This window comes from Parasteatoda tepidariorum, chromosome 3, assembly GCF_982258835.1.
Source record: "Parasteatoda tepidariorum strain Cologne lab strain chromosome 3, Ptep-v5.0, whole genome shotgun sequence".
Classification (NCBI taxonomy): Eukaryota; Metazoa; Arthropoda; class Arachnida; order Araneae; family Theridiidae; genus Parasteatoda; species Parasteatoda tepidariorum.
In genome coordinates, this window is record NC_141757.1 from 101409878 (window position 1) to 101434197 (window position 24320).

The 24320-nt window shown below is 29.4% G+C and overlaps 1 protein-coding gene across 18 annotated transcripts in view; it reads right to left on the bottom strand.

Annotated features, from left to right (window-relative positions):
- The window catches only part of LOC107454643 (fasciclin-2), a 249300-nt gene that overhangs the window by 164878 nt on the left and 60102 nt on the right, over positions 1 to 24320 (bottom strand). For 13 of the 18 annotated variants that reach the window (XM_071183772.2, XM_071183782.2, XM_071183753.2 and 10 more), the window contains exon 1: positions 21887 to 22182. The exons of 1 other annotated variant lie outside the window; for it this stretch is intronic. In XM_071183772.2, coding sequence (XP_071039873.1) covers positions 21887 to 21935 — 49 coding nt within the window. In that variant the 5' untranslated portion in view covers positions 21936 to 22182. Of the gene's footprint in view, positions 1 to 21886; positions 22183 to 24320 lie in introns of those variants that run through there. 4 more of the 18 variants (XM_071183746.2, XM_071183722.2, XM_071183769.2 and 1 more) reach the window with 3 other exon arrangements.

Consider the following 24320-nt stretch of genomic DNA (forward strand, 5'->3'; position numbering starts at 1 on the left):
TCTTCTTATTCACGTTCGGCAATTCTTGAAAATGGGCGCCTGTTTTTGAGCTCGTGGAACATGTCGTTTGTTATTTCCTATTTATCTATTTTTGAAGCGAATGAAGTTTGTAATCAAGTAATAGAATATTTTATTATTTTAAAGTAAACGCTTACGGTTTTCGAAAGAAACACAATGGCCTCTTAATGATGAAAAAATAAATATGGTTAATTAAAATGCATTTTTAATTAGTGAAACAAGTTTCTAATATTATAACAAGTTAATAAAAAAAAGTTTCCTTAGTTTAAATATTTAAACGGTATTGCAGTGTCTTCCCCATAACAAATTCAGTTTGCGAACCATTAGGAAATTACGCTAACTTAAGCCATTTAAAAGTTTTCAAGATTTCAACTGATCAAGTCTGTAAGAATTTAAATCCTTCTCCCAATTTTCGTTTGAACAGCATACTTTCTTTAAATAAATAAGAAAATAATAAATAAAAAAAAGATAAAATTACGTGAAAAAATAAAGCCTAATTGGTGCTAGTAACAAGAAATAAACTAAACTAGATTGAAATTATGCATCAAACTTTTCTCATTAAGCCGGCGCTTGCATCGCACCCTCTAATCTTCAATTAATTAGCATGCGGATAATTACTAATCAATTAAGAAAATACCCAACGATATTGGTTGCCACCCACAACGATAAACTATTATAAGCTTGACCAAGAAAGACCACACAGCAAGCGTTTTAATTAAAGTAAGTTTCTTACTGTCATTTAACAATTTGTTTGAAGAAAAATCCTCCGACTTGGTTTTTCAAAGAAACGTAAATAAAATTCTGAATTATGGAACATATAATTAAGATCTATTTATTAATTCCAACTTGTTAAGTGAATGTGCGTTACGTATTAAAATGATACCCGATTCAGTTTGTATAATTTTCTTATTATTAGAGGAGGACTTAGCAACGAATGAAGCACTGATATAGACGTAGAAAAAGTTTCGATAAAAAATTCTTTTATGAAACATGCTACTCAAACAAAAAAAGAAAGATTTTCAAAAGAAAGAAATTATGTTTTAGAGTTTTGTTATAATGATTACATTTACAATATAAAAGAAATCGGTCATATTTACAAAGGATCAATATATGTAGATGGTAAGGGCTAAGAAAAAATAAGTGGCTGATATATGATGCCCGGGCATAGAGATAACTGTTATGACCAGGTGATTAAAATCATAAAAGAAAAATTGGGATTTGTAGTGTCATGAAGTACTTATTTTATAACAGTCAGAGAACAGCCGACGTAATTTTGAGTTTCAGACTACCAAAGTTCAACTTAGTAGCCTTGTAATTTTGAATCCAATTCAGAATATAACACCTGGGGCAAGTATTGGGAAAATGTTTCCTTCGTGGTGGACTTTTTGAAGGAACTAACCAGCATTTGCGTTACATGGAGAGGAAAAGCACGGAAACTTCTCACGGTTAGCTTGACAGCAAGGGGACTAACCCATGATCCGTCGTCTAGCACTGATGATATTTCACGCCAGCAATGTAGTCGGTGCTAGCTGGGTGAGGAATTTAATCGGCCAGCCTTCTCTGAGATTCGAAACTGGGTCACCTCATTGGGAGGTGAGCACTATCACCTGAGCTCACCATGGCTCTATCATAAAGTATTACCGGTATAGGTTTCACAAAATTTTATAAGAACTTTAGTGTCATGAATGTCGCTCAAAAGTATAAAAGAATTTTAATATGATTAACGTCACGCAAAATTTTAAAAGAACTTTGGATGATAGTGTGATAAAAATTCTAAAAGAACTTTGGGATGATTGATGTCACACTAAATTCTAAAAGAACTTTGAGATTGCTGTGTTCCACAAAATTCTAACAGAATTCTGTGGGACATTATTCTGGCAACATAGCCACAATAATAAAGATCAATAGATTCCGTAAACTATGTTCCGTATTCAATATTCTCTAAATATTCAAGATAAGCATTCTCGTTTTAATATTTTTTGAATTCTTAGAGGGGATATTTTTATTAAAACGTTTTTTAAATTCCAGTTGAGAGTAGTCCTACGGTAAATTTTATACATCCACACAGATTGCTTGAGGACGTTGAGAAAGATCTGAAAATACCAAAGGTGACTACTAAATGGAAATAGCATGCATTTCATAAACTCCCTATGGAAAAAATCATTGGACGTCTCTGTCCGATCTGGTTGGACTGCAGTGTCAAGAGGAGTACTAGTATATGCACTAGAGGTGCACAACAGGCTATTTGCGACTCTCTGGAAAACGTCCTCAAGGTAGCAGAAGAACAAAAAAAAAAAAAAAAAAAAAAATCGACGTAATAACTAAAATAAATTATTTTTTTAACCATCATAACTTCTGTTCGATTTGAAATAGAAACAAAACTCGAACGATTTTAGAAAGAAAAATGTTCATAGTCTTACTTTATATATATAAAAAACTGAAAAATGATGTTCCAGTCAAAATCGGCTGAAAAATGGTAGTCGGAGCCTTAAACAATTTAAAAAATTACATCTTTTTTAAATTAGGTTGAATAATTTTACCCAAAATGAGCTTTTTATGTGGTGATTTACACGATACATTCTTAGTTTTATCTCGTTCCCACAGTAAAAAAAATAAAATAAATGAAAGCTTACAATGCGATTTATTTATACTCTAGCCAATTTAAACTTGGTACACTAATATCGTCCCAAGACTTGGCGATGAATTGCCAATCATTTTCAATACAGCAGCCATGCAAGCAAACCATTTATTTTCTTTTGGCTAGAAATCCCTCTCATTTTTCTCAGTAAGCGACAAATCACAGAATAAAGAACACATACACACACCAAAGAGGCTGGCCTGCACAACAAACACAGTATAAAATTATCTATTTTTTTATTTTATTTTTCCTTAATGCTACACTACCTCCGCTTCAACAAGGAGAAGTTTTCCGATATCTCGGTAAAACATTTTTCCCATGTCCTAAGCCCCATCAATCAGCTATAGATTTCCCGTTTTGAGTCTTTGTTTACTTCTTTTTCCCCGTTCCTAACAGAAGTTACTTTTCAACAAAATTTTCAGAAATGAGTTTATATTGACTGTATTTAATTTGTTGTAGTTGTGTTTTGTAAATATTGAAATATGATTGATCGCATTATGTACACAAAACATTCGATAAAAAAATTACTTTAATTTATATTTTTATATTGCAGCATTTAATAAATGTTCTACGTCATATTGAATGGAATTGAATTTAAATCACTAAGAGCTGTTTTTAAGGTATAATGAGTTCATGTGTTCCTTAGAAACACTATTACCAAATCAAATGAATTTCAAAAACAGCAATTGAAGTAATATTTTAATGTTTTGAAGATAAATTAAGAACACACTTTTTTTACGATACTTAAAGCAATGTTACGTTAGTCATATTTTACAACATAGACCCCAAAACTTGGCTTATCTATGCTGTAAATTATGACTAATGTACCTTAATGTGCCTATGATAGAGTTCAAGCTCGACGCAAACATATTAACAAAGTATTCAACTGAATCATGTTTCAGAATCATTTTGAATAGTATCGTGCAATCAAGTTTAAGAAGAGCAATAATATGTATTAAGTTTTCGCAACTTTAAATGGTATTATAGTCCAAAGTGTTCTAAAGTTTCTTATAGTGCAATATGGTGTTCCGCGGAATCCTGTAGTTCCGTGGAAGGCTCACAGGGGTTCCGAGAGTTTAAATTTTTTTAAAGTGGCAATGATTCTTAAAACCTATCATTATATTTATATCCATTTAACTAACCATCATTTATTTAATATTTGGGTGAGTTTTATGAAATTATTTTAGTAAAATAATAATAAAAGAATTCGAAATATTTTTGTTGAAAATATTTTTTCCAATAAAAATACATTGAATAAATCCTGAGAAAGATGTACATTAATAAAAAATTGAAATATTTCTCGTCGAATTTTTCAAATCAATATAACTTAACTTCTTGAATAAAGAATTATGTTTCCCGGATAATCGTCTTAAACGTTTATTACAGTTCTTATTCGAAAACTATAATTAAGTTTACTTTATTAGTTTTAGGTTATGCATACACCAAAAACAGACTCAGAACTAGTTTAGATGCCACTTCAGTTCTGCAAATCCAACTGTTTAATATATAAAGTATGAATTTTAAGTCTATTATTGATAAAACAATGATAAATGTCATGAATAAATGTCATTCTTCACATTAAATATAATCAAAATAATTTATTATATATTATTATTTTGGTTAGTACATCCACATCTATTAATTTTATTTATTAATTCGGGGTTCCGAAACAAGATGTTCAATTATTTAGGGTTCCGTAGCCGTAAAAAATTACGTACTACTGCAATAGAGAGTTAAAAAGAATAGTTTAAAATAGAGAACAAATGCGCTATAAAAACAGATGGAACTAAAATGCAATTTTGTTGAAAAAGTATGTTTACTGGAAGAAAGTATACTTTTTTACTTAAATTTCATCTTTTAATTAAAATATGGTAGTAATTGTATAGTGTGGGTATAGGAAGCACCTTTAACTATTATGTTGTTTCTTAGAGATAAAAAATTCAATAATCAAAAGTTATTAGGATGATCCATTTCTTATATGCTCCTCGCACGCTAAACTGGATAATATTTAAAGAAAAATTGAATTAGTTTGTTATAAATATATATATATTTTATATAACGATGATAACAAAAAATCCTAATTATGAATCAGACAGCTGTGTATCATTAAATATCAATTTAAAAAAAACTCATTATATTTTCAACTTGAATTGAATGAAACCGTTATTAGAAAAAGTAACCTTTGAGCTTCTATCATCGTTCAAAAAGTGTAATTTTTTAAACCAGATATGACACCGCACCTGTAGATACCGAGATAAACAAATCAAACAATCATAACGGATAAGAGTGCATATTGTGGTTGGAAATGGTGAGTTGGGGGAAGATTTCTTAACTGACTTTCCTTGTCCTAGATAAAAGTCCTTTTGTGTTTCCGGCCGATACCTTTTAAACGTCACTTTCTTTTTTTTATTTCAGGGATAATGCCAGAACAAACGGACTTTGAAAAAAGAAATAATACGAAATACAACAAAGAGAATAATAAAAAAAGAGCATCGTCAAGAAGAAAATTTTTTAAAATCTATTACAGATTCATTAACTACTTTCTCAGAAAAATCAGTTCTGCATAAAATTGGTATCTATAATTCACTGAAATGTTACTTAGGACTTTCTTCCCTTCAGATTTTTAATTTGGATCAAATATACCAATTTAATCCCATAACTAGAATCATAAAATCAGCTTCCACTCAAATCTTCAAATTGGATTAAATATATCAAATAAAAAACAACATAACTACACTTATAGAGCCTTCTGGCAATCAGATATTCAATTTGGATCAAATATGCAATTTAATCACATCACTACACCCATGGAACCTTCCACTCAGATATTTAATTTGAATTAAATATATAAATCCGAAAGCATAACTACACCCATAGAACTTTCTCCCACTCAAATCTTCAATTTGGATCGAATATACCAATTTAACCATAACTCTGCATCCAAATTTGTATTAATTGGTTTCTTCATAAGATTGTTAGAAACGGTATCTGTTGTACGACATGGAGTTAATTAATTCCAAACAATGTGGAATTATCTGAGAAATAAAACAAACCATTTCAACACCCAAGTTCAATTAAATGGTAACATTTTTAAAACTCCGATCAAAATGGGTCGCCAAGAAAATTTCACGCATTCTTAGACTTGTCAAAGGAGGATCATTTTACCAAATAGAATAGAAAGGAAAACAAACCGGGTATTGCAAAAGGGGCCTAAGCCCCACTTTTCCTGCATCCACTTAAAAATTAAAGCTAGGCCCCTGAACATCAATTTACTCAAGGGCAGGGCCGAACAAAAGAGGTACAGTCTCGTGTCGGTTTAATTAGCGTTTTAGGTTAATTAAAAGTTAATCAACTTTCCGTGAGCAACCCATTGTTAGGGTTTCAACAGGAGAGGGTAATTAAATTGTTCTCCGAAGATTGGTGGAAAATTGATATTCTAGAATATTTTTTTTTTCTTCCCGGAACCTCCATTAAGCTAAAGGTGAACATACTCCATGCTGTAAGAATACAATGGGATGGGTAGGTTTTGCATAATGCATTTCAAAGAATGTAGAACATGTTTTGGAATTAAAAAATTATAATAGTTTCAATTTATTTTGCTTGTTTAAAATGTTGTTGGTTTATAAATTCAAGTACAACAATAGTTTTTGCTAAATAAAAATGCTACAAAGTTGCAAAACATTTCAGAGAACATTATGAAAAGCGTTACGTAATACTGTAAAAGAGACAGGGCATTTTTGTGGTAAATACTGATCAAAAATATAGTTTCAGACAGATTAAATTTTTACAGTAAATTTATGTAGAAAAAGTGGCCAATAAAAAATAATGAAAAGAAGGAAAAGATCCCAATATGGCAGCTTAGGCAGATTTCATTTTATCCACTATTATGACACCACTGGTTCTCCGAAATTGTTCTTATCAAATTTTTAAACTGTCTTCACTGCATGGAATGGAGGAAAATTGGAGAGAGTGATACCAGCTTAGGCACTGTCCACATCACTTAAGTGGGCCAAAATTAAATGGAATATCTACAACGGCTATTAAAAGATAGGTAGGTAGACACTTTATTCCCGTCGTACTAGAGCTGAACAATGGGCTATTGGAGACGGTCTGGGAAACATCCCTGAGGATGATCCAAAGACATACCATCACAATTTTGATCCTTTGCAGAGGGGATGACTCCTCGGCTATGGAAGCCCGATGGCTTGCACGTGAAGTCTAGCACTTTATGGTAGAACAGTTTAATATAATAAAAGAAAGCCTGAAAAAAGGGAAAGATGCTTAGCCACGAGCTAGCTTGTAAAATATGTTATCTAGGTGCCAATTCTGACTACCACTTTGTAGTTATTCATGTTTTTTTCCCCTTTTTCATTGTAAATTTTAACGCTGAATATTTAGTTTACATGCAAAATTACAGACACCTTCTTATTATCTTTATACTACTTTTTTACCGTAAATTTGTAGGAATTTTTTTCATACTGTACTTATTAAAGCATTACGCTTTTTCAATGAAACCTCTGATTGAGTTTCTGAGCTTTTGCCGGTTTCAAGCAATCGTAACACTTAAATGTTTAAAAATGATTTATGCAGTAATATTTTTTCTGTAAAAAATATTTTTACTGAAAAAATATTTTTCTGTAAAAAATATTTTTACTGAAAAACTATTTTCATTACATATTTATATTTAAAACATTTAAAAATTCGTGTAATAAAGTGTTACATGAAATTTGAGTGAAGAGATATTGCAAGAATTTTCTACTGAAATTATATGTTTAATGGATCAAAAAACTTTAGTTATTTTTCATTCATTATTGCTTTCTACATTAAAAATAGATTACATCATATCCATTTGGAAAATTTTTATAAACTTCTAGTTGAATAATCGTTTAAAGAGCATTTATGAGAAGAAAATAAGCTTAACGATGTCATAATTATAAAGTAATTAAAAAAAGTGAATTTTGAATTTTAGTTTCATACAACTTTTTCAAAAATTAACATTTTTTCCACAAATAGCTTAATTTCAAAAAAAAAAGAAAATGAAAAATGAGCTATTTAGTAGAAGTCTAACAAGCAATATGAACTGAAAAAAACAGCGATAAATAAAAAATAACGAACAATTCTCCTGAGCATAAATGAAAGTTTTTCCAGACAAGTGGCACGTACTGAAAAAAGTGCATCAATTAACGCAAAAAACCATCCCTCAAAAAGCAATTAATCAAAGCGCTCATTAGAACAAAATAAAAATTTAATGCGTTATGAAGGATAGGGAAAAAAAACTCTTGAAAATCAGGAAAAAGTAAAAACTCTTGCACCAGAAAAATAAGAGAATTTTAATAAATCAAAAAAAGCCTTTGAAGATGAAACCTGGATTAATAAGAAGGTGGGGAGGAAGACATCAAAATCTCGCCGCAAAATCAGTGCAATCCTTTATGATAGCTGTGGTTGGTGTCATTAGCTAAATTAAGTTTAACTTAAAAAGCACGCCAAAGCAGCTTATGGTAATGAGATGATAGAATGAAGATGCAATTAAAAGCTTGATTCTTGGTGTTTTTTCAACTTTATTTCACCCATTGCTTTTTAATTTGAAAATTCCCATATTTTAAGTGGGTCTTTGATATTATCTCTGGAGAGAGGATGATTAAAGTGTTTAAATGGTTTTATTTCGCATCAGTGCTTGGAGCTATTTAGGGATTACAAGATGAACTAATCCATTCCAGACAGTGCGTTTGGAATTCAAAGTATATGTTAATAATATTTTTGTAACTGATGCGTTTACAAATTATGAAGCAATAGAAAATTTCCTTTGTTTGGATTACATTTATATGAGTCAGGAAAATATATCTTCCAATAAAACAGGAAAGACTGGTGCACCATCTTTGATAAACTGTCAGAAAAAATAGAATTGTGTGAAAGCAGCTAAAAATTTGTTTAATTTGAACCCGATCTGGGTGCGATTTAAGAATTATAATATGAGGTACAGTTCATTAACCAGGAGTTGGCACTTGGCTCCCCCTCCTCAGACTCAGAGTTCATTTCAGCCCGGGAGTAAGAGGAGAAACATTTTTGCGCTTGAAAATGAGACAACCCTTAATGATTGCCAAACGCAAACAGTGAATTCTTTTTCAGTCACTTACTTTGCTTTATCATCTGCTATTATACGTTTCGCTCTCCAGCAAATTAAATATATTTTAAATTTAAAATCTGATGTTTTCAAAGCAAAATGTCTCAAAAAGGACAAACTATTCACTCAAAAGAAATATCATCAAATTTATGAAGCATTTAATGTTAAAAACTGCACATAAAGATTGCGAAATAAATATTTTTGTCATATGATCACCAAATAGCAACCCTGTTCAGCATTGTTCACATCTTTCTCTCAAAAATAACGAAATAGTATCGTTGGATAGCACGTGATGAAGGCGGAGCTAAGTGCCAATTCCTAGTTAAGGAGCTAAGACAGGCGCTGCTTTTGGAATTTAAAGAACATGTTGATACTATCGTGCTAACCTGCATTTACAAAAAGTGACTAAATAAAAGCAATGAAGACTGCTTTAATGTTATCATGCTTAATCATATGGTTATAAATTGTGATATATTAAAGCGCCTAGACAGGCCAAGTGATTTCTCCGATAAAGAGAGATTAATACATAGTCTTTGGCAAAATGTCAGAAGCGATAAACCAATACTAATACATAATTGTTTAACTAAAACTTAGTTTTAATTTGCATTCATTCTGATGCTTTTTAAGAATTAAAAATGAGCTCACCCACTGAAGGCATCGCTTTCCAAATTTAAAGACGACATAAATGATATTTTTCTAACTGAAACGTTTAAAAACTGAGACACAATAAAACGCTGATTAATAGGAATGATTACACAGATGCAAATCCAGAAAAGTGATTTTGAAGTCAAATGAAAAAAGATAAAGCATTATCAAAGCAATTAAAAAATAGCTTTAAATAGCCCTATTTCTGGAGCTGTTTAGGAACTATAAGATGAACTTATCTATTTAGAGTATTGCTTTTAAAATATAAGACTAGGTTAGCAGAGATTACAACTACTACGGATTATCCAGAGTTTCAATTTTTTTTTTGTAGGAGTAAAATGAGGCAGAATTGTTTGAAAATGCATTTAAAAAAAAAAAAAAAAAAAAAAAAAACATTGGACCTTGAGAAATTAAGCATGCTTTTTATAATTATTTGTTTAAAAGTATTAAAATTTTTAAATTGTGTTTATGGTTAACAAAATTGTTTAAATTATAATTTATTAAAATATAAATACATTATCCTTGATACTAATTGGAATTTTTTTTTCTGAAACTACGGAGAATTCGTAGTAGGTGGAGTCTCTGAGTTAAGAAACCTTGTTCTTTAGCGAGGTAATTTATAAATTCTAACTCCTTATGAAACACTCAATGTTATGACTGTAATCATGCTAGTCAAAAAATGAATTTCTGCCAAACAGGAAAGTTAATGTAAAGTCTTTGATAAAATGTCTGAAAAATTGTGTTATTAAAGCAATTAAAATAGCTTGCATTAGTCTTGGTCTTATACAATGAGCAGATACACTACCGGAATTGTACTTTTTAATTTCTAACTAAGATCATACTTTGATTTCTGATACATTTACAAGTTACTATTCAATTTCAAGGCCTTTTGTTGTGAAACAAGATAATGTTAATATTTTCATAAATACTTAATTACTTCATATTTATGCATAAGAATTTAAAATCGTACAAACAGAGCAGATGACAAACAAATATAATGAATAGATTTTGAACCATATATCAAAATCTCTGTATAATATCTCACTATGGAATATATTACCGTTTAAGAATCTAAGTTTTATGTTCACAACAATTGTGATTCATCAGTTTAGAGCAAATTATGACTAACTTAATGTAAATTCAACATAGGGTGCAAAATTTCGATTCGTCGTAAGACGCATTACTCATAAGAAAGAAATGACTCAAATTGTTTATCACGTACTTCATAGTTTTTCAGTTATCTATTTAAGCAAATAAAAATTGCGGAATGTGATTTGTATTATCACTTCTAGCATTCTGAAGTAATTTTTTTTATCTACTAAGGATGAAAGTTCTCTTTTTAAATTTGGATGAGATTACCATGGAACTAAGTGTCAAAAAGAATGATATATGGTAAAATAAAATATAATTCGTACAAAACAAAAAACCTGCAAGCTATTCCAAGAACTTGATAAGTCACTTTTTCTTGAAAAAAGGATACTTAAATAAATACCTTACTTAAAAAAAAGAATGCCAATATGACGATAAACAAATTGCTATCCTTAGCTTTTACTTTCGATTTTAAATCTGAAAAAGATTTTGCAAATTTGTTTTCTCTTTTAAAGTTTTTGCAGAATCGATATGTAAATTTTATTACGATATGTAAATTTAACAATTTTACGATTACGATATGTAAATTTTACATATTGATTTTGTTTCTACTATTAAAATTTTTTAAAGCACAAAGCGCGCTCCACTAGAGTAAAATATAAAGAAAAGATTTAACGTTCAAATATTACTTAAGAAGAGGGTGGAAATAATTAATATGAACTCATTAAGATCAGCATACAGTTCGTTCTGTTTGACGGATGTCGATGAAATTTGGTACATAGGCTATATGAACCATGGTAAAAAGATGTGTAATAAAAGAAATTAGTTCAAATTTTGACTATTAGGGGAGGAAAGGGCTTAAACAAAAAGCATAAACCATACTATATGTTCCATGTGCATTCCATTTTAGTTATTCCAAGTTATGGCCTGTTCAAAGCGTGTTGTATTTTATTTTATATTTTATAACAGTCATTGAACAGTCGACTTAACTTTTTGGGTTTATGACTACTAATGTTCAACTTCGTAGCCTCGTAATTTTGAACCCAATCCAGAAGACAGGGGAACTCCAGGATCAAGTATTGGGAGAAATTTGCTTCGTGGAGAAATTTCCGTCTAGCACTGAGGATATTTTACACCAATGTGGCTGGTGCGAACCAGGTGCGAATTCATATTGACCTTCCGTCTCTGGGATTCGAACTCGGTTCTCCTCATTGGAAGGTGAACGCTCTATCCCCTGAGCCACCACTGCTCAAAAAGTGTTATAGCGCGCATAGCGTATATAGGTTTTTGCTCTATTGCTACAGATGATGCGAAATGCTTGCTTTTTTTTTTACCTGAAAATCGTGCCTATTCCCTGGCTTGTTGTACACCTCTAACTCCAGATCATTTTAAATTTAGTAATCGTTAAATGTTTGTCACGTCATGACTTTTTTCAAACATCGATATTCTAACTGTGAAATCTATAAATTATTCGAATAAAGTAAGTTTACCGGCATAGTTCGTATTTCATGCCATGATGTTAAATAATTTAACGCTTTTAGAAAAAGACTACAGTTTTCTCATGCTACTTCATCTTGAACGTCTTTCTACGTCTTTCGTCACCAAGTGTCGGAATATGAACTGTCTGTTAGGAGCAGATTACTTTCCTCACAATATATAGAGCAAAATATAGAGAACGTAGAGAGAGAAAATATAGAGCACAAAATTAAAAAAGTTATTTTAAAAAGTTTTCAAAAACTGAAAATTTTCCAATTTAGAGAAGATGTAGAGAGAAAATAAAGAGCAAAACAAGAATTTAAACAGCTTACAGTAATTGAAAATTTCAGAACAGTTTGAAAAAATAAAGACTTTTTTCAAAAATAATAATTTAGCTCAGAGTAAGAAATTTCTGTTTCAAAAAGACAAATCTAATTTTAATCCCCTTTAATGTTTCTTCAAGAAAGAAAAAAAATATGTATAACATGAATGAATAATTGCACAAAAAGCAAATCACTTAAGCCGCAAGCACTTTCCAAACTAAGCCATTACGAGCTAATATTTTGAATTTTTAATCTTCCCAGCCAAAGGGGTGCTGGAAGAAAATGACGAAACTTTCTGAGGAATAAAATTTGTTCCAAATAAATCGTGACACAGGAAAGAATTTTCAGTTGAAAAAAAAAAAGTTGGAAAACATGGAATAAAAAGTTCAAGTGAAAAGCTTCCAAACGTTCGGTAGTTCCATAAACTGCCAACCGAAGTTGGCAAGGTAGGTTTGATGGATGAATCGGGATGGTTGGCATATTTTTGATGGCACAGATGATTGGTGCCTGGAATGGGACAACCGAAAAAGCGAACGTGTCTGGTGCTTTTGGGAGTGAACATGGTGAAATTTTACGATCTGGTCAGAGGAAAGGAATGAGAAATTCTGAAAGTTCATTTTTGTCAGTCAGTTGGAAAGGGGTAACAACAAAAATAGTTTTTTTTTCTTTTCCTGGATTCCAAAGGAGATAGGATATGATATATCGTACATTTGGAACTCGAAAACATAACCAGAAATTCTTTTGCCACGAAATAGCATTTTTTGAAATGATATTATGAATATTTTAAAAGACAAAATTCTAGCAGCACATATTTTTCGTGCTTCTTTCCTAAAAGAATATCCGACTTAATTGTTTTTTGATTCTAATATATTTTTATTTAGAAAGAATTAGTTAGAATCAATGCATTGTTTCCTGTAATTTCAATTTCATAAAAATAATATACGTAATCATTTCAAATCCTTGTGTTTAATTCACGTAAGCCAATTATGAAGTCCAGCTGTTTTCAAATGGGGCAGGTCTTTTGTAATGCGCCAACCTAAATTTTCAGTATTTTCTAGTAAGTCTGATAATTTTAGGTTTATTACAAGCAGCCTGTATATTTAATTGGTAACTAATAATTTAAAGAAACATATTCATTATTTAATAAAATAATTTAAGCGAACTCATAATGAATTTGCTTAAAATATTGCAAACAATCTTTAATACGGGCACTTATAACTAATCTTTTATCAATTTGGATTCCTTAAAAATTTCCTGCTGTACATCGGGCTAACTAAGCAATAAATGGTACATTTTCTAATCAGCTTAAATGAATGTTTGGCTTACTACAATAAGCCTAAAACGTGTGCAGGTTGATTGGGAAATTTGAAAAAACTATTTCTCTAAGGTTGGCGCACAGAAAAAAGTTGGTGGGTATTTCTAAAGAACTAGACTAGGGTGGGATAGGATAATAAGCTTTTGACATACGTAGTAAGAATCTTTAAATTTGTGCTAATAAGCAATTGCATTGAAAGGTGTGCAAAATAATAGTTTTCGTTCGTATTTTATTCAAAAAATAATCCTGGCTTAGATGATATCCTAATATTTTTATTAATTTAAAATGTGACTGGCAATATAAAATTGTTTTCTATAATATTAGTTTTATAAAAATAATTAGGTATTTTAATAACTCAAAAGTTTTTATAATCATTTTTGATAGTAAAGAAATTTTATCCTGTGCACATACTGTTCTTGAATTTCCAACTTGGAGGATAAATTCAGAATCTTTGCAATACTTTATTCAAAAGAATTTTCATTGTGATATTTTCTTTCAAATTCAACGTTTCCAAAAGCATATATTTATCTTAAAAATTTAGTTTATATCCAAAAATATTTCTACTCTAGTTGTCTCCTACTTCTAATAATTCTCTTTGGTTAAAACTATTCTTTTTTTTACTAAATAACTGTTTTCATAATTTTAACCTTATAAATATAATTCGAAATTTTAATAACTTATGCAATTCAATTATCGATTTCAGTCATAAAATTTATATTTTTAAGTAAAAATGCTCTATATTCCGACTTTCAAAGTATTACTTGCAAATATTTTTTTAAAATAGATGAACTTAGATTGTAGGAGGTGAAAAGTTAATTAACATATTGTTGACCGATGACTCGTCATTGCACTGGTATTATCTATTTCAATTTATAAAACCCTAGGAGATATAAAAAATTCCTAAGTTTAATTTAATTTCATTCAGTAGAAATTAAATTTATTGCAGTTTATTTAGAATGCGGTACTTTATTTCCTGATTATAGAAGGAGGAAAGGTAATTAAAAAAATAGTTTACCGGTGACGAGTTTTATCGTCATTGTACAGGCCTTATCTAATCCAAGGCCAGAAATTATTCCAGAATTTCATTTCATTTTATTCAGTATAAATTAAATTTTATTTAGAAATTAATTGTTGTTTATTTTGTTTAAAAATCTTTACTTCCATATTCAATCACAAAATAAAAGCCAGTGGTACGACATAGTCTCTGCGTAAAATTGCCGATCAAAGTGTTAATTGTTGCATTAAGAATAAAAAACAACGAGTCTAAAATTCCAAGCACTGAAAATCATTCTTCCTGTTGATTTTTAAAAGATATCTAACTATAAAGAGCTGGTGGAGCAGGATGTAACATATATAGTATTTAATGTAATACTTAGTACTACGTACGTACTATTACAAAAAAAAAAGTACGATCTTAAGCACTGTATTAAACTAAAAATTTAAACGGAAATGCTGACAACGCATTTTGAAGTACATTAATCACAACAATTCTTTTGCACTGACATTGCAAAGTTAGGAGACTTGCCAATTGTTGAATCAGAATATGTCACGCAAACTTAAGAGGATGGTTAAGAAGGAATTTTAGAAGATAAGAAGCAATTCAGAATAAATAAACATATTGCTTAAGATAAGCAACATCCAAAAAATTTGTATTGTCCTTGCATTTTCTAGTCGCCGACTTTAAGATAAGCTTTTATAAATCTACATACCGAAAAAAAAAAACTAATGTACAACAAACTTTTTTTACCATTATAGAAAAATTCAAATTATTCAAAAATTTTACAAGCAAAATTACATGAAATTTTTTAAATGCAAGAACACTTTGTTGGTATCGACTTTGGGAAAATATGCAATTTACCTCACTTAGTAATCGCTGAAATTAAAAAAAAAACTATCTAAACACTGTACTAAAACATCTTCAGTTTTCGATTAAGGTTCGTAAAATAAAGATGATTACTCAATGTCTCACTCCCATATTGAAAGGAAGTCACTGAAGACCATCGTCAGTCTCAATTATAAATAAATCTCTGCATCGTAAAAGAAAAGAAAAAATCGAAGGAAAAAAAAACCATTCCATCATTATAGCTCAAACTAATTCTGGTATTTTGCTATCAATATACCGTTGCAAAGGAATCCAGGACTTGAACGTCCGGCTTCGTACTAATGATGAATCAAATCCAACGTCCAGTTCGAATAGACAAGAACATTACTTAGAGGAGAATTTCGGCCTATCTTTTCCCCGTGGACTAACTCGAATGACTGAAAGTTCCATTTAGAATGACGTGGATTGGGCAGTGTCCCCAGGGACCAACACAGGACAATGGGCAAGCGTCCACCATCCTATAAATCCTCTGGGAACTGCCTTTCGGACATTGTGCCGAGTGAGACGGTCGGCAGTAAATGGAATTTTATTCCAAGATTTTTGGGTGTCTAAAGATATATTCTTGACCTTTAATTATGCGCAGATAATTTCAAACGATATAATTCTTTGAGTCCTTACAGCCTGAAGTTGAAAGTTTTAATAAAACCCAGGAATTTCGTAAAAATTCTTGAAAAAATTAAGCAGTTTTTAATCTTTTAAACGGATTTCAAATATGGCTATCAAAATAGTGTACGTTTATAATCAGCTATCAAAATAATGTATGTTTGAAGCAATAAAAATGACAAGAGGTGTTCAAAAATCTAAATTACACTCTAACGTTGAGTCATAAAATGGTGCAAGATTGCTGAAAAAGTTTTTAATGTGGGGTTAGTTGAACCTATTTCAATTTAGGATGAACCATATTACCGTGTAATCAAGTTTAAAAAGAACGAAAATATGGATCTAGTTAGTAATACGTTTAGGATACAGCAATCGAATAAATGTCACATTCCTTCAATGCTATATTTTATCTATCCCATAATAAGTTAAATTCAGCTCTTTTTTCTTCACGAGATGCTTTATTTAAAATATTGCTTTTGACAACTACAGCTACTTACACAATTACGAAAATGGCAATTTAACTTATTAAAGCACAAATCAATGTTAGCACATTACTATCGATAAGTTAAACGTTTTAAAGTATAAATCAAAATTTAATATCGATACTTCAACGCATTGATGCTTTATTTCGATTGCTAACATAGCCGTTCCTTAAGCCAAACGTAGTTGTAACGCGATTTCTTCATAATTAAGTACTTAAATTTTGTCTCATTCACACCATCAGAATTTAATTCTATAGGTGGTATTTTGTGTTTTTTGAACTATTTTCATCAATCGCAGTTAGTTACACAATTACTAAAAATGGAATTAAGAGTTCCCTGAAGTATAAAAAAACTACAAAATTAATATATTACAATCGATATCAATAAATTAAAGGATAAATCGAAATTATCAATATATTTTTTATGGGATTTCAATATTAAGTATGGATATTTCGATATGTTGCTGCTAACGAGGACAGATAACTTTTCAATAATAACTTATGACATTGTATTTTAACTGCAGTAAATCATTGAAAAACTTTAAATTAAAAACAGAACATAAAATTCAAACCTTTCTCGCAAATATTTGACACCAAGAAAAATTTAAACTATTCATCGCAAACTTGCTTATTTCAATGAATTTTTCCTGTTTATTTTTTCAATGTTTTTTAAAAAATGGAGAAAAATAAAACGCAAACATAAGATTATATTCACTTCGGCTGAACGTATTCAATTCTCCTAGACATACAATCAAATAGCAGACGATAAACAAACGAAGCATTGCCTCAGGCGTTAGCTTTAGAATTTTTTTTTCGAAGATATTTGGAGATCTTTTCATGCTTTGCACTTTGAAATGCAGATTAACTTTAATGGGTGTGCCCGTGCTAAAGAATTTTTAAGTAACACACACGCACACACAAAAACAAAGAATGCATTCAGAGTAAACTTTTGGACTTTTTTAAAAAATAAAAATAAATAAAAGATAATGCATTGATGTAAAAAAACTGTCTCTTAAAAAAACTAATGAATTTCTTTCTTGCTTGGGGGGCGAATAATTTTGAAATAGGTTTAGAGCGCGAAATAAACTAAATTTAGTTTTTGGAATTAAAAAAAAAAGACAATAATTCAGCATAACACATGACAGATTAAGAATCAATGGTAAAATTAGTTGGCAGACAAATTCTTCATTACCCTATTTTTACTTCATTTGATGCAAGAGGACGCTCTTTTTTTTATCGCGAGCTTTCTTTCCCATCAATAACTAATTAAAAATTTAAATGCAGAAAAAATGAGTTCTGACAAACTGAGTAAGTCATGAAGATATCCATTTTGATGTTTCGAAAATTTTTTTTCAGTATACGAAACTTCATGGCTTAATTCAAGTATATCTGAACTAATTTTCAGGTAAACCTAGGCTATATCACAGTGATATAGCCTGTGTATAGTTTACATTAGTTACGGAGGTGAAAGTGAAAATTTCCACACGCGATATAGAGAGAATGTAAAAGCTGTTAATGGAGGTTAGAAAAAAAATTAAATATCGAGGCAACACAGGCTCGAACACTGAAAATATCTGCTTCTCGCTCGCATTTAAAATAGTGCTGACGAAAAAATATGTTTACTAATAGACAGATCGTGGGTTCGAGTGACTTTGCCTCGGAAACCTACCCTACTAGTGAGCGGCCTTCGTGGTTTTCCTTTCTATGTAACTCAAATTTAAGTTAGTTCCTTAAAAAAGTCCTCTGCGAAACATTCTCCAGAATGTATAATGCAATAATCCTGAAATCCCCAGAATGTATCCTGCGATCAAAGAATGTATCCTGTGATACATTCTTGTGTCTTCTAGGTTGGGTTAAAAACTACAAGTATACGAACTTGGACAGTGATATAGTCACACATCCAACATAGATTTGCTGCTCAATGATGCATTGTGGGAAAAAAGAAAATCGTAAAAAGGATGTAAATTACAACTCATGTTTCAAATATTTTAAAATTAAAAGTTAATCGATGTGGCGATTATGAAAAGAATTTACGTTATTTTGCAATTTGTTGTATAAAAGTAGTAGTAGTATTGTATTAAAAAGTTATATATATATAAATTTTCTGAAAAAAATGTTTGAGATTTGCTTTAAACCCGTGAATAAGTCTATAAATGAGCGCGTTAAGCCTATATATAAACCATTTTAAATCTCTGAATGTTTTTTGTGATTATATTTATAAAAACGGCACGAATTTAAATATACAATCTTAATGAGGTATTATAAATTGGTTTATCCATAAATTTAAAAAATGCACTTTTTTGCATATTTCAGCTCTTGGATATAAAATTATATTTCTCATTGGACAGTAAAAAAAGCCTTGCATTTAAATGAAGAGACCTTATATGCCTTTAATATACGGAATTAAAGAGGAAAATAAATTTAGCTGGAAAATCGATATGTTTAATTTTCATAATATGTTGTAAGTAACGGAAAGCGATTAGCAACTGCAGGTTGAGCAATAACGTGGATAAAGTATGTTAAACATATTTAATAAAAATAATATTTGTATTAACAAAGATTACGTTTTTATATTTTATACTATACATTAATAAACTAAATTTTAATAATTTATAGTACAATTATAAAAAATAAATTTTTTTTCTCCACTCTGCAGTGAACTATTATTTTAGCACAGCTTTAAATTAATTTAAAATAAATATTTTCACAAGTACGGAATTCGTTAAAAAATTATCACTAGTCGCAAGCAATATAATAATTTTTATAAATTCGACAACAGCTTTAACACAACTCTATAGGTTGACAATATCAATATTCAAGCAATTAAAAAAACGCATGCAATATCCATTTATTTCTTTCCTTTTTGCATGGAGATACAAATATTTTCTGATTTATTAAATCAATATTTCATTTTACTTCCTTTATTTTTAAATGAACTCAAATATTTGAAACTCGAGCAAGACTTTTAAGGAAATATCACTTAAAACCTGCATTTCCAAACTATAAGATGAAGTGAAAACATGCTTTGGTAAAACAAGTGCATGATTTATTTTGATTTAATGTGTCATAGTTATAAACTAAACAAGTCCACTAACAATTAGTTTCAAAATAGCAGATTTCAAACTTAAGAAGATGGTATAGTTATCAATTAACGAACTCCACTAACAATTTGTTTCAAAATGTGGTGGAATTAAAGCTTAAGAGAATATTTTATAGTTATCAACTAACTAACTCCACTAGCAATTTGTTTCAAAATATCATGGATCTAAAACTGAAGAGGACGCTAAACTGATGGAAAATTCCTTAACTCACATAAATAATTAATAATTTAAAGTTCATAAAAACCGAATTCAGGAAAATCTAAAGTAAACCAGGAAGTTTCAAATGCTGGTAAAAAATTCAAGGTATCAAAATGCAAACAAACTATGAATCAGGATTAACCAGTAGAGAAATTAACTTGCAATAATCAGTTTCCTGCTTGATATCCTGAAAACAATTTATTTAGCATGTTCGAAACATGGTACATCCTGCGTTTACCTGAAGTCACTTTTCTTTAATCTTGAAATTTTAATATAACAATAGAGATGGGACAGAACTCGCAATGAGAGGTATCTCCCGCACTATAGAGGCCTCTTACGAAAGATGTCGTAACTAAATATATATTATGAGTTTCGTGAACAAAAATATATTCGGTGTCTATTATTTCTAAACAAGTAATGGACAAATATCATTAGAGGGGGAACAGGATTTACCATGACTTGTTTGATCTATTATAGTTGACATTGTTTGTTGTTTTTCATGAATACAAAATTTTGATCCCTTTTAAGTTCCACGGATTTTAAAAGTAGCTCTCCCGATGTCATCAATCCTTAGCGTAAATTTTAGTTTTTAATATCAAGACACTTGAATAATATTATTGAAAGCTTTGTTATAACTGAATAGTCTGAGTTATTTAACGCTTTATTAAAACTTAATGGGTTCAATTATGAAATTTTTGTGATTAGCATTGCAAGAAGTGCGAAGAATTACTAAATCCGTGAGAGCAGTAATTAAATGCGTAAGAGAGAAGAGTTAGTAAATACTGTAAGTTAGAAACTTCGTCCAAGTCCAAGCAAGAAGTACCTAGTTACATTTTGAAATCGGAATTACATTTATACATTCTATAGTTTGTATTAAACACAATTTTCATGCAAAGCAAGAAACTAAAAATCAAAATTTTGAATGCAATACAAATTTTAAAAAAAATTCTCGTTTTGAAACGTTTGCGGTTGCAAAGAAACTTGTAACTAATTTTTTCCAAGATAGTAAGAAATTGATTTGTGAGACATTGGTGAAAATTTTAAAATTAAAATCTAAGTTGTACTTAAAACTATAAGTTCTGTTAATAAACATCAATTACACAACTAAATTGATATAATTAAAAATCCAAATTATGAAAGTATGACAAATTTTTTTTTTTTAAACTTTCAAAATTGTAGAAAAAGTTTCCAAAAAGTGCGAGTGCAAAATTTAAAGGAGAAATTCATGCAAAAATTTAATTGAAAGTTCCATTAAATAAATAAAAAAAAATTTAAAAAACTTATGTTCCTCACGATGTATAAATAAGACAAACCAGTTCACAATAAATCTATAAAACGATTAAGATGTTTTGAAACTTTCAAAATTGTATAAAAAACTTTTATGAAGTTTCCAAGAAGTGCGTGCGCAAAATTTAAAATGAAAATGCAAACTGTATAGATGATAAAAATTACATGAACATACTATTTCATAATCTACTTATCACACGAATAACCAAATTCAATATTAGAAATCAGTCATTCTTACAAATAAAATTTATACTCGGGAATATTTAAAACATAATACTTGATTATGAAAATGCAAAAACACAATACATAATTTCTACGATTCAATTAATTGCATTTAATATTTAAGTATTCGATAATATAACCATTATTCATAAACAAATTTTTTACGTACTAAACAATTATTTTTAAAGTTTTACAAAATATAAAATGTTAGAAAAATATAAAGTTAAAAGATCTTTAGAAAATTTAAGAAAAATCTCTGGAAAAATTAAAAAAAAAAAAAAAAAAAAAAAAAAACAGTTGGCAATTTGATTTTGTTAAAAGGATAACACGAATTTAATGTTGAGAAAAATTTACTTTATAAATTGCATAAAAACATTGCTAATGAAAAAAAAAAGGTAGCAATAAATCTATTATAAAATTTATTTCATTAATGCTTCAAGAAAAACATCAAATTTATTTTTATAAAATAAATTTTAAAAAAATAACTTGCCTGTTAAAAACAGTAGCAATAAATCTATCCTCTTGCAAGATTGCTTCATGATTCCAAATCAAATAGAAGAAAACAGAAAAATCTTCCAAAAAACAGAAAAATCAGCTAAAAATATTTTCAGCTAATATTCCGATTTGCATAAATTAATACGCCCACGCGCGCACTGAAATGTCAAAATTGTGCAGGTCTCCAAAATCACGGGCCCTATGTTCTAGAAACAGCACATTCGAACGAAATAGTCCTTATGCGATTCGTATTTCCCCGCTGCAAGCACAATCTTCTGCCGTCCACGGAATGAATTTCATCTTCAGTCCACCCTCAACCGGCGAATTCCGTGTTTCCAGCGCCATCTATCGGCAATTTGAAGACATTGCGCATGTCCGTGTTTGATAAGGTTTCGGTTGCATTCGGAGCCGGCTTTCTAGTTCTTGTTTTGTGATGATGACCTTAAGTTAGTTTTGTTTATTTTATTTTTAAAGAAAAGCATTGTCTAGGGTTTTTTGATTCTGGAATGGTTTTGTTTGGATTGTTATTATTCCTTTTTTTTTTTTATATGAGCAGGTTTTTTTTTCTTTCTTGTAGGCGTTTACCTCTGTTATTATAAACCGGAGGAAAGTGCTCGTAAAATTATTTGTTTAATTGCTAGCTCGGTTAAGGCGCGCGCCGTTCGGTGAACTTCCGAGTTGAACTAAATGATCGTAGGAGTTTATGTTTTTATTTTTTATTTTACCGGAAATACTAAATATGGGTATATTTTTTTCCAAATGTATGCAGATTTTTGTTTATCTAACATTAGATATAAGTATGGAATGAAATTAAACATGAAATAAAAATTTACATTATGATTTCGGAAATCGCAAATGATATACAAAACTAAAATTAAAATTAAGATCTAAATGATTGATAACAATTGTAATGATCGTTAACAATGATTGAGGATAATTGATTTAAAATATTTGTTAATTTCAGAATTAAGAAAGCGATTTCCGCCGTTTTATTACAAAACCGTAGGAAAGTGATCGTTCTTTTATTGCTGGCTTAGTCAAGACGCGCGCCGATCGGTGAACTAAATAGTAGTAGCTGTTTAAAATTTCATTTTCAATTTAAATATTCTATTAAAAACCATTAATTCCATTATTTAACAGTTTCTATTCAATAATTGCTATTAAAATTATTTATTGTATAAACTTAAAAGGAATATTAATAATAAACTTAGAACAGTTCTCATAGTGATTTGTTTGATAAAATGAATGATTGCTATTGTATAAAATTACTTAAAGAATTAAATTCAAGATTCATTCAGATAAATATAGATTTATAAATTTATAAACACGGCATTTTAAATGAATAAAAAATTTCTGATAGATAATAAATCGTTAATTTATAATTAAATTTTTTCATTTGTTAGGAGTATTAAAAAACCAATTTTTACATGTTTTATGAATTGTAGGATAAATATCAATTATTTTTTTAAAAATAAAGATTCAGGTTATTTAAATAACTCAGAAAGTGGGCATTTTTCATTTACAAATAAAATATTCTTTTTTAATGGGGAATTAAGAATATTTAGAAGTTAATTTTTGTAATCTTGTACAGTATATAACATATTAGTAAAATACATATTTATTTCCAATGTAAAACCAGCATATATCAAAATGCTAACAAATAAGTAAATAAATAAAAAAGCTTCATATAACTTAACAGAAACGTAACGGAAAGAATCACGGAATTTACCCAGGTAGTTTTGACATTTGAAAATAGCTTTTTTTTGTTACATCTTTCAACTAATGTAAATTTCATAGCTTTTGCAAGTTTGTATTAAAGAATAAAACATTCTAGAAAAATCGACTTGGTATTACTAAATTTGTATACTTTATAACTTGGCATATGTGATTGATTAAGAGATTTGTTTTTAAATAGAAAATAGATTACTCGTTTTATTAACGAATTAACTTTCATAGTATCAAAAGCTCATAATTTCAAAATATTCACAAGACCAGTAAAAAAGCTTCCTTTTACAAATTAAATGAGAAGCAAGAATTCGAAGAAGATCACTAATTTGGTGATCAAATTTTGTAGAGAAGGATTTTAATATAATAAATAAGGGTAACTGGAAGAGCTTTGAAACGGTTAGGAACAGATAGCAAAAATTACATTAAGCGACCTTGACCTGTAACAGGCTGTAGTGCTCTGAAAGAGGAAGAACTATAAAGACATTTTTAAATAAATAATGTGTCAGTAACATCTACAGTTTTATTTGTTTTTCTCGTATATGAAAATCAAAAAAAAACTAGAAATGAATCATGCAAAACCTAGTATTTATGTAGATAAATTTTTTTAGAGTATTGTTATATTCTTACATTATTGTACTACTCAAAATAGACACTTCATTATGTGGTTAGTTCAGATTATTAAATTCCGATTAAGGCTGGTT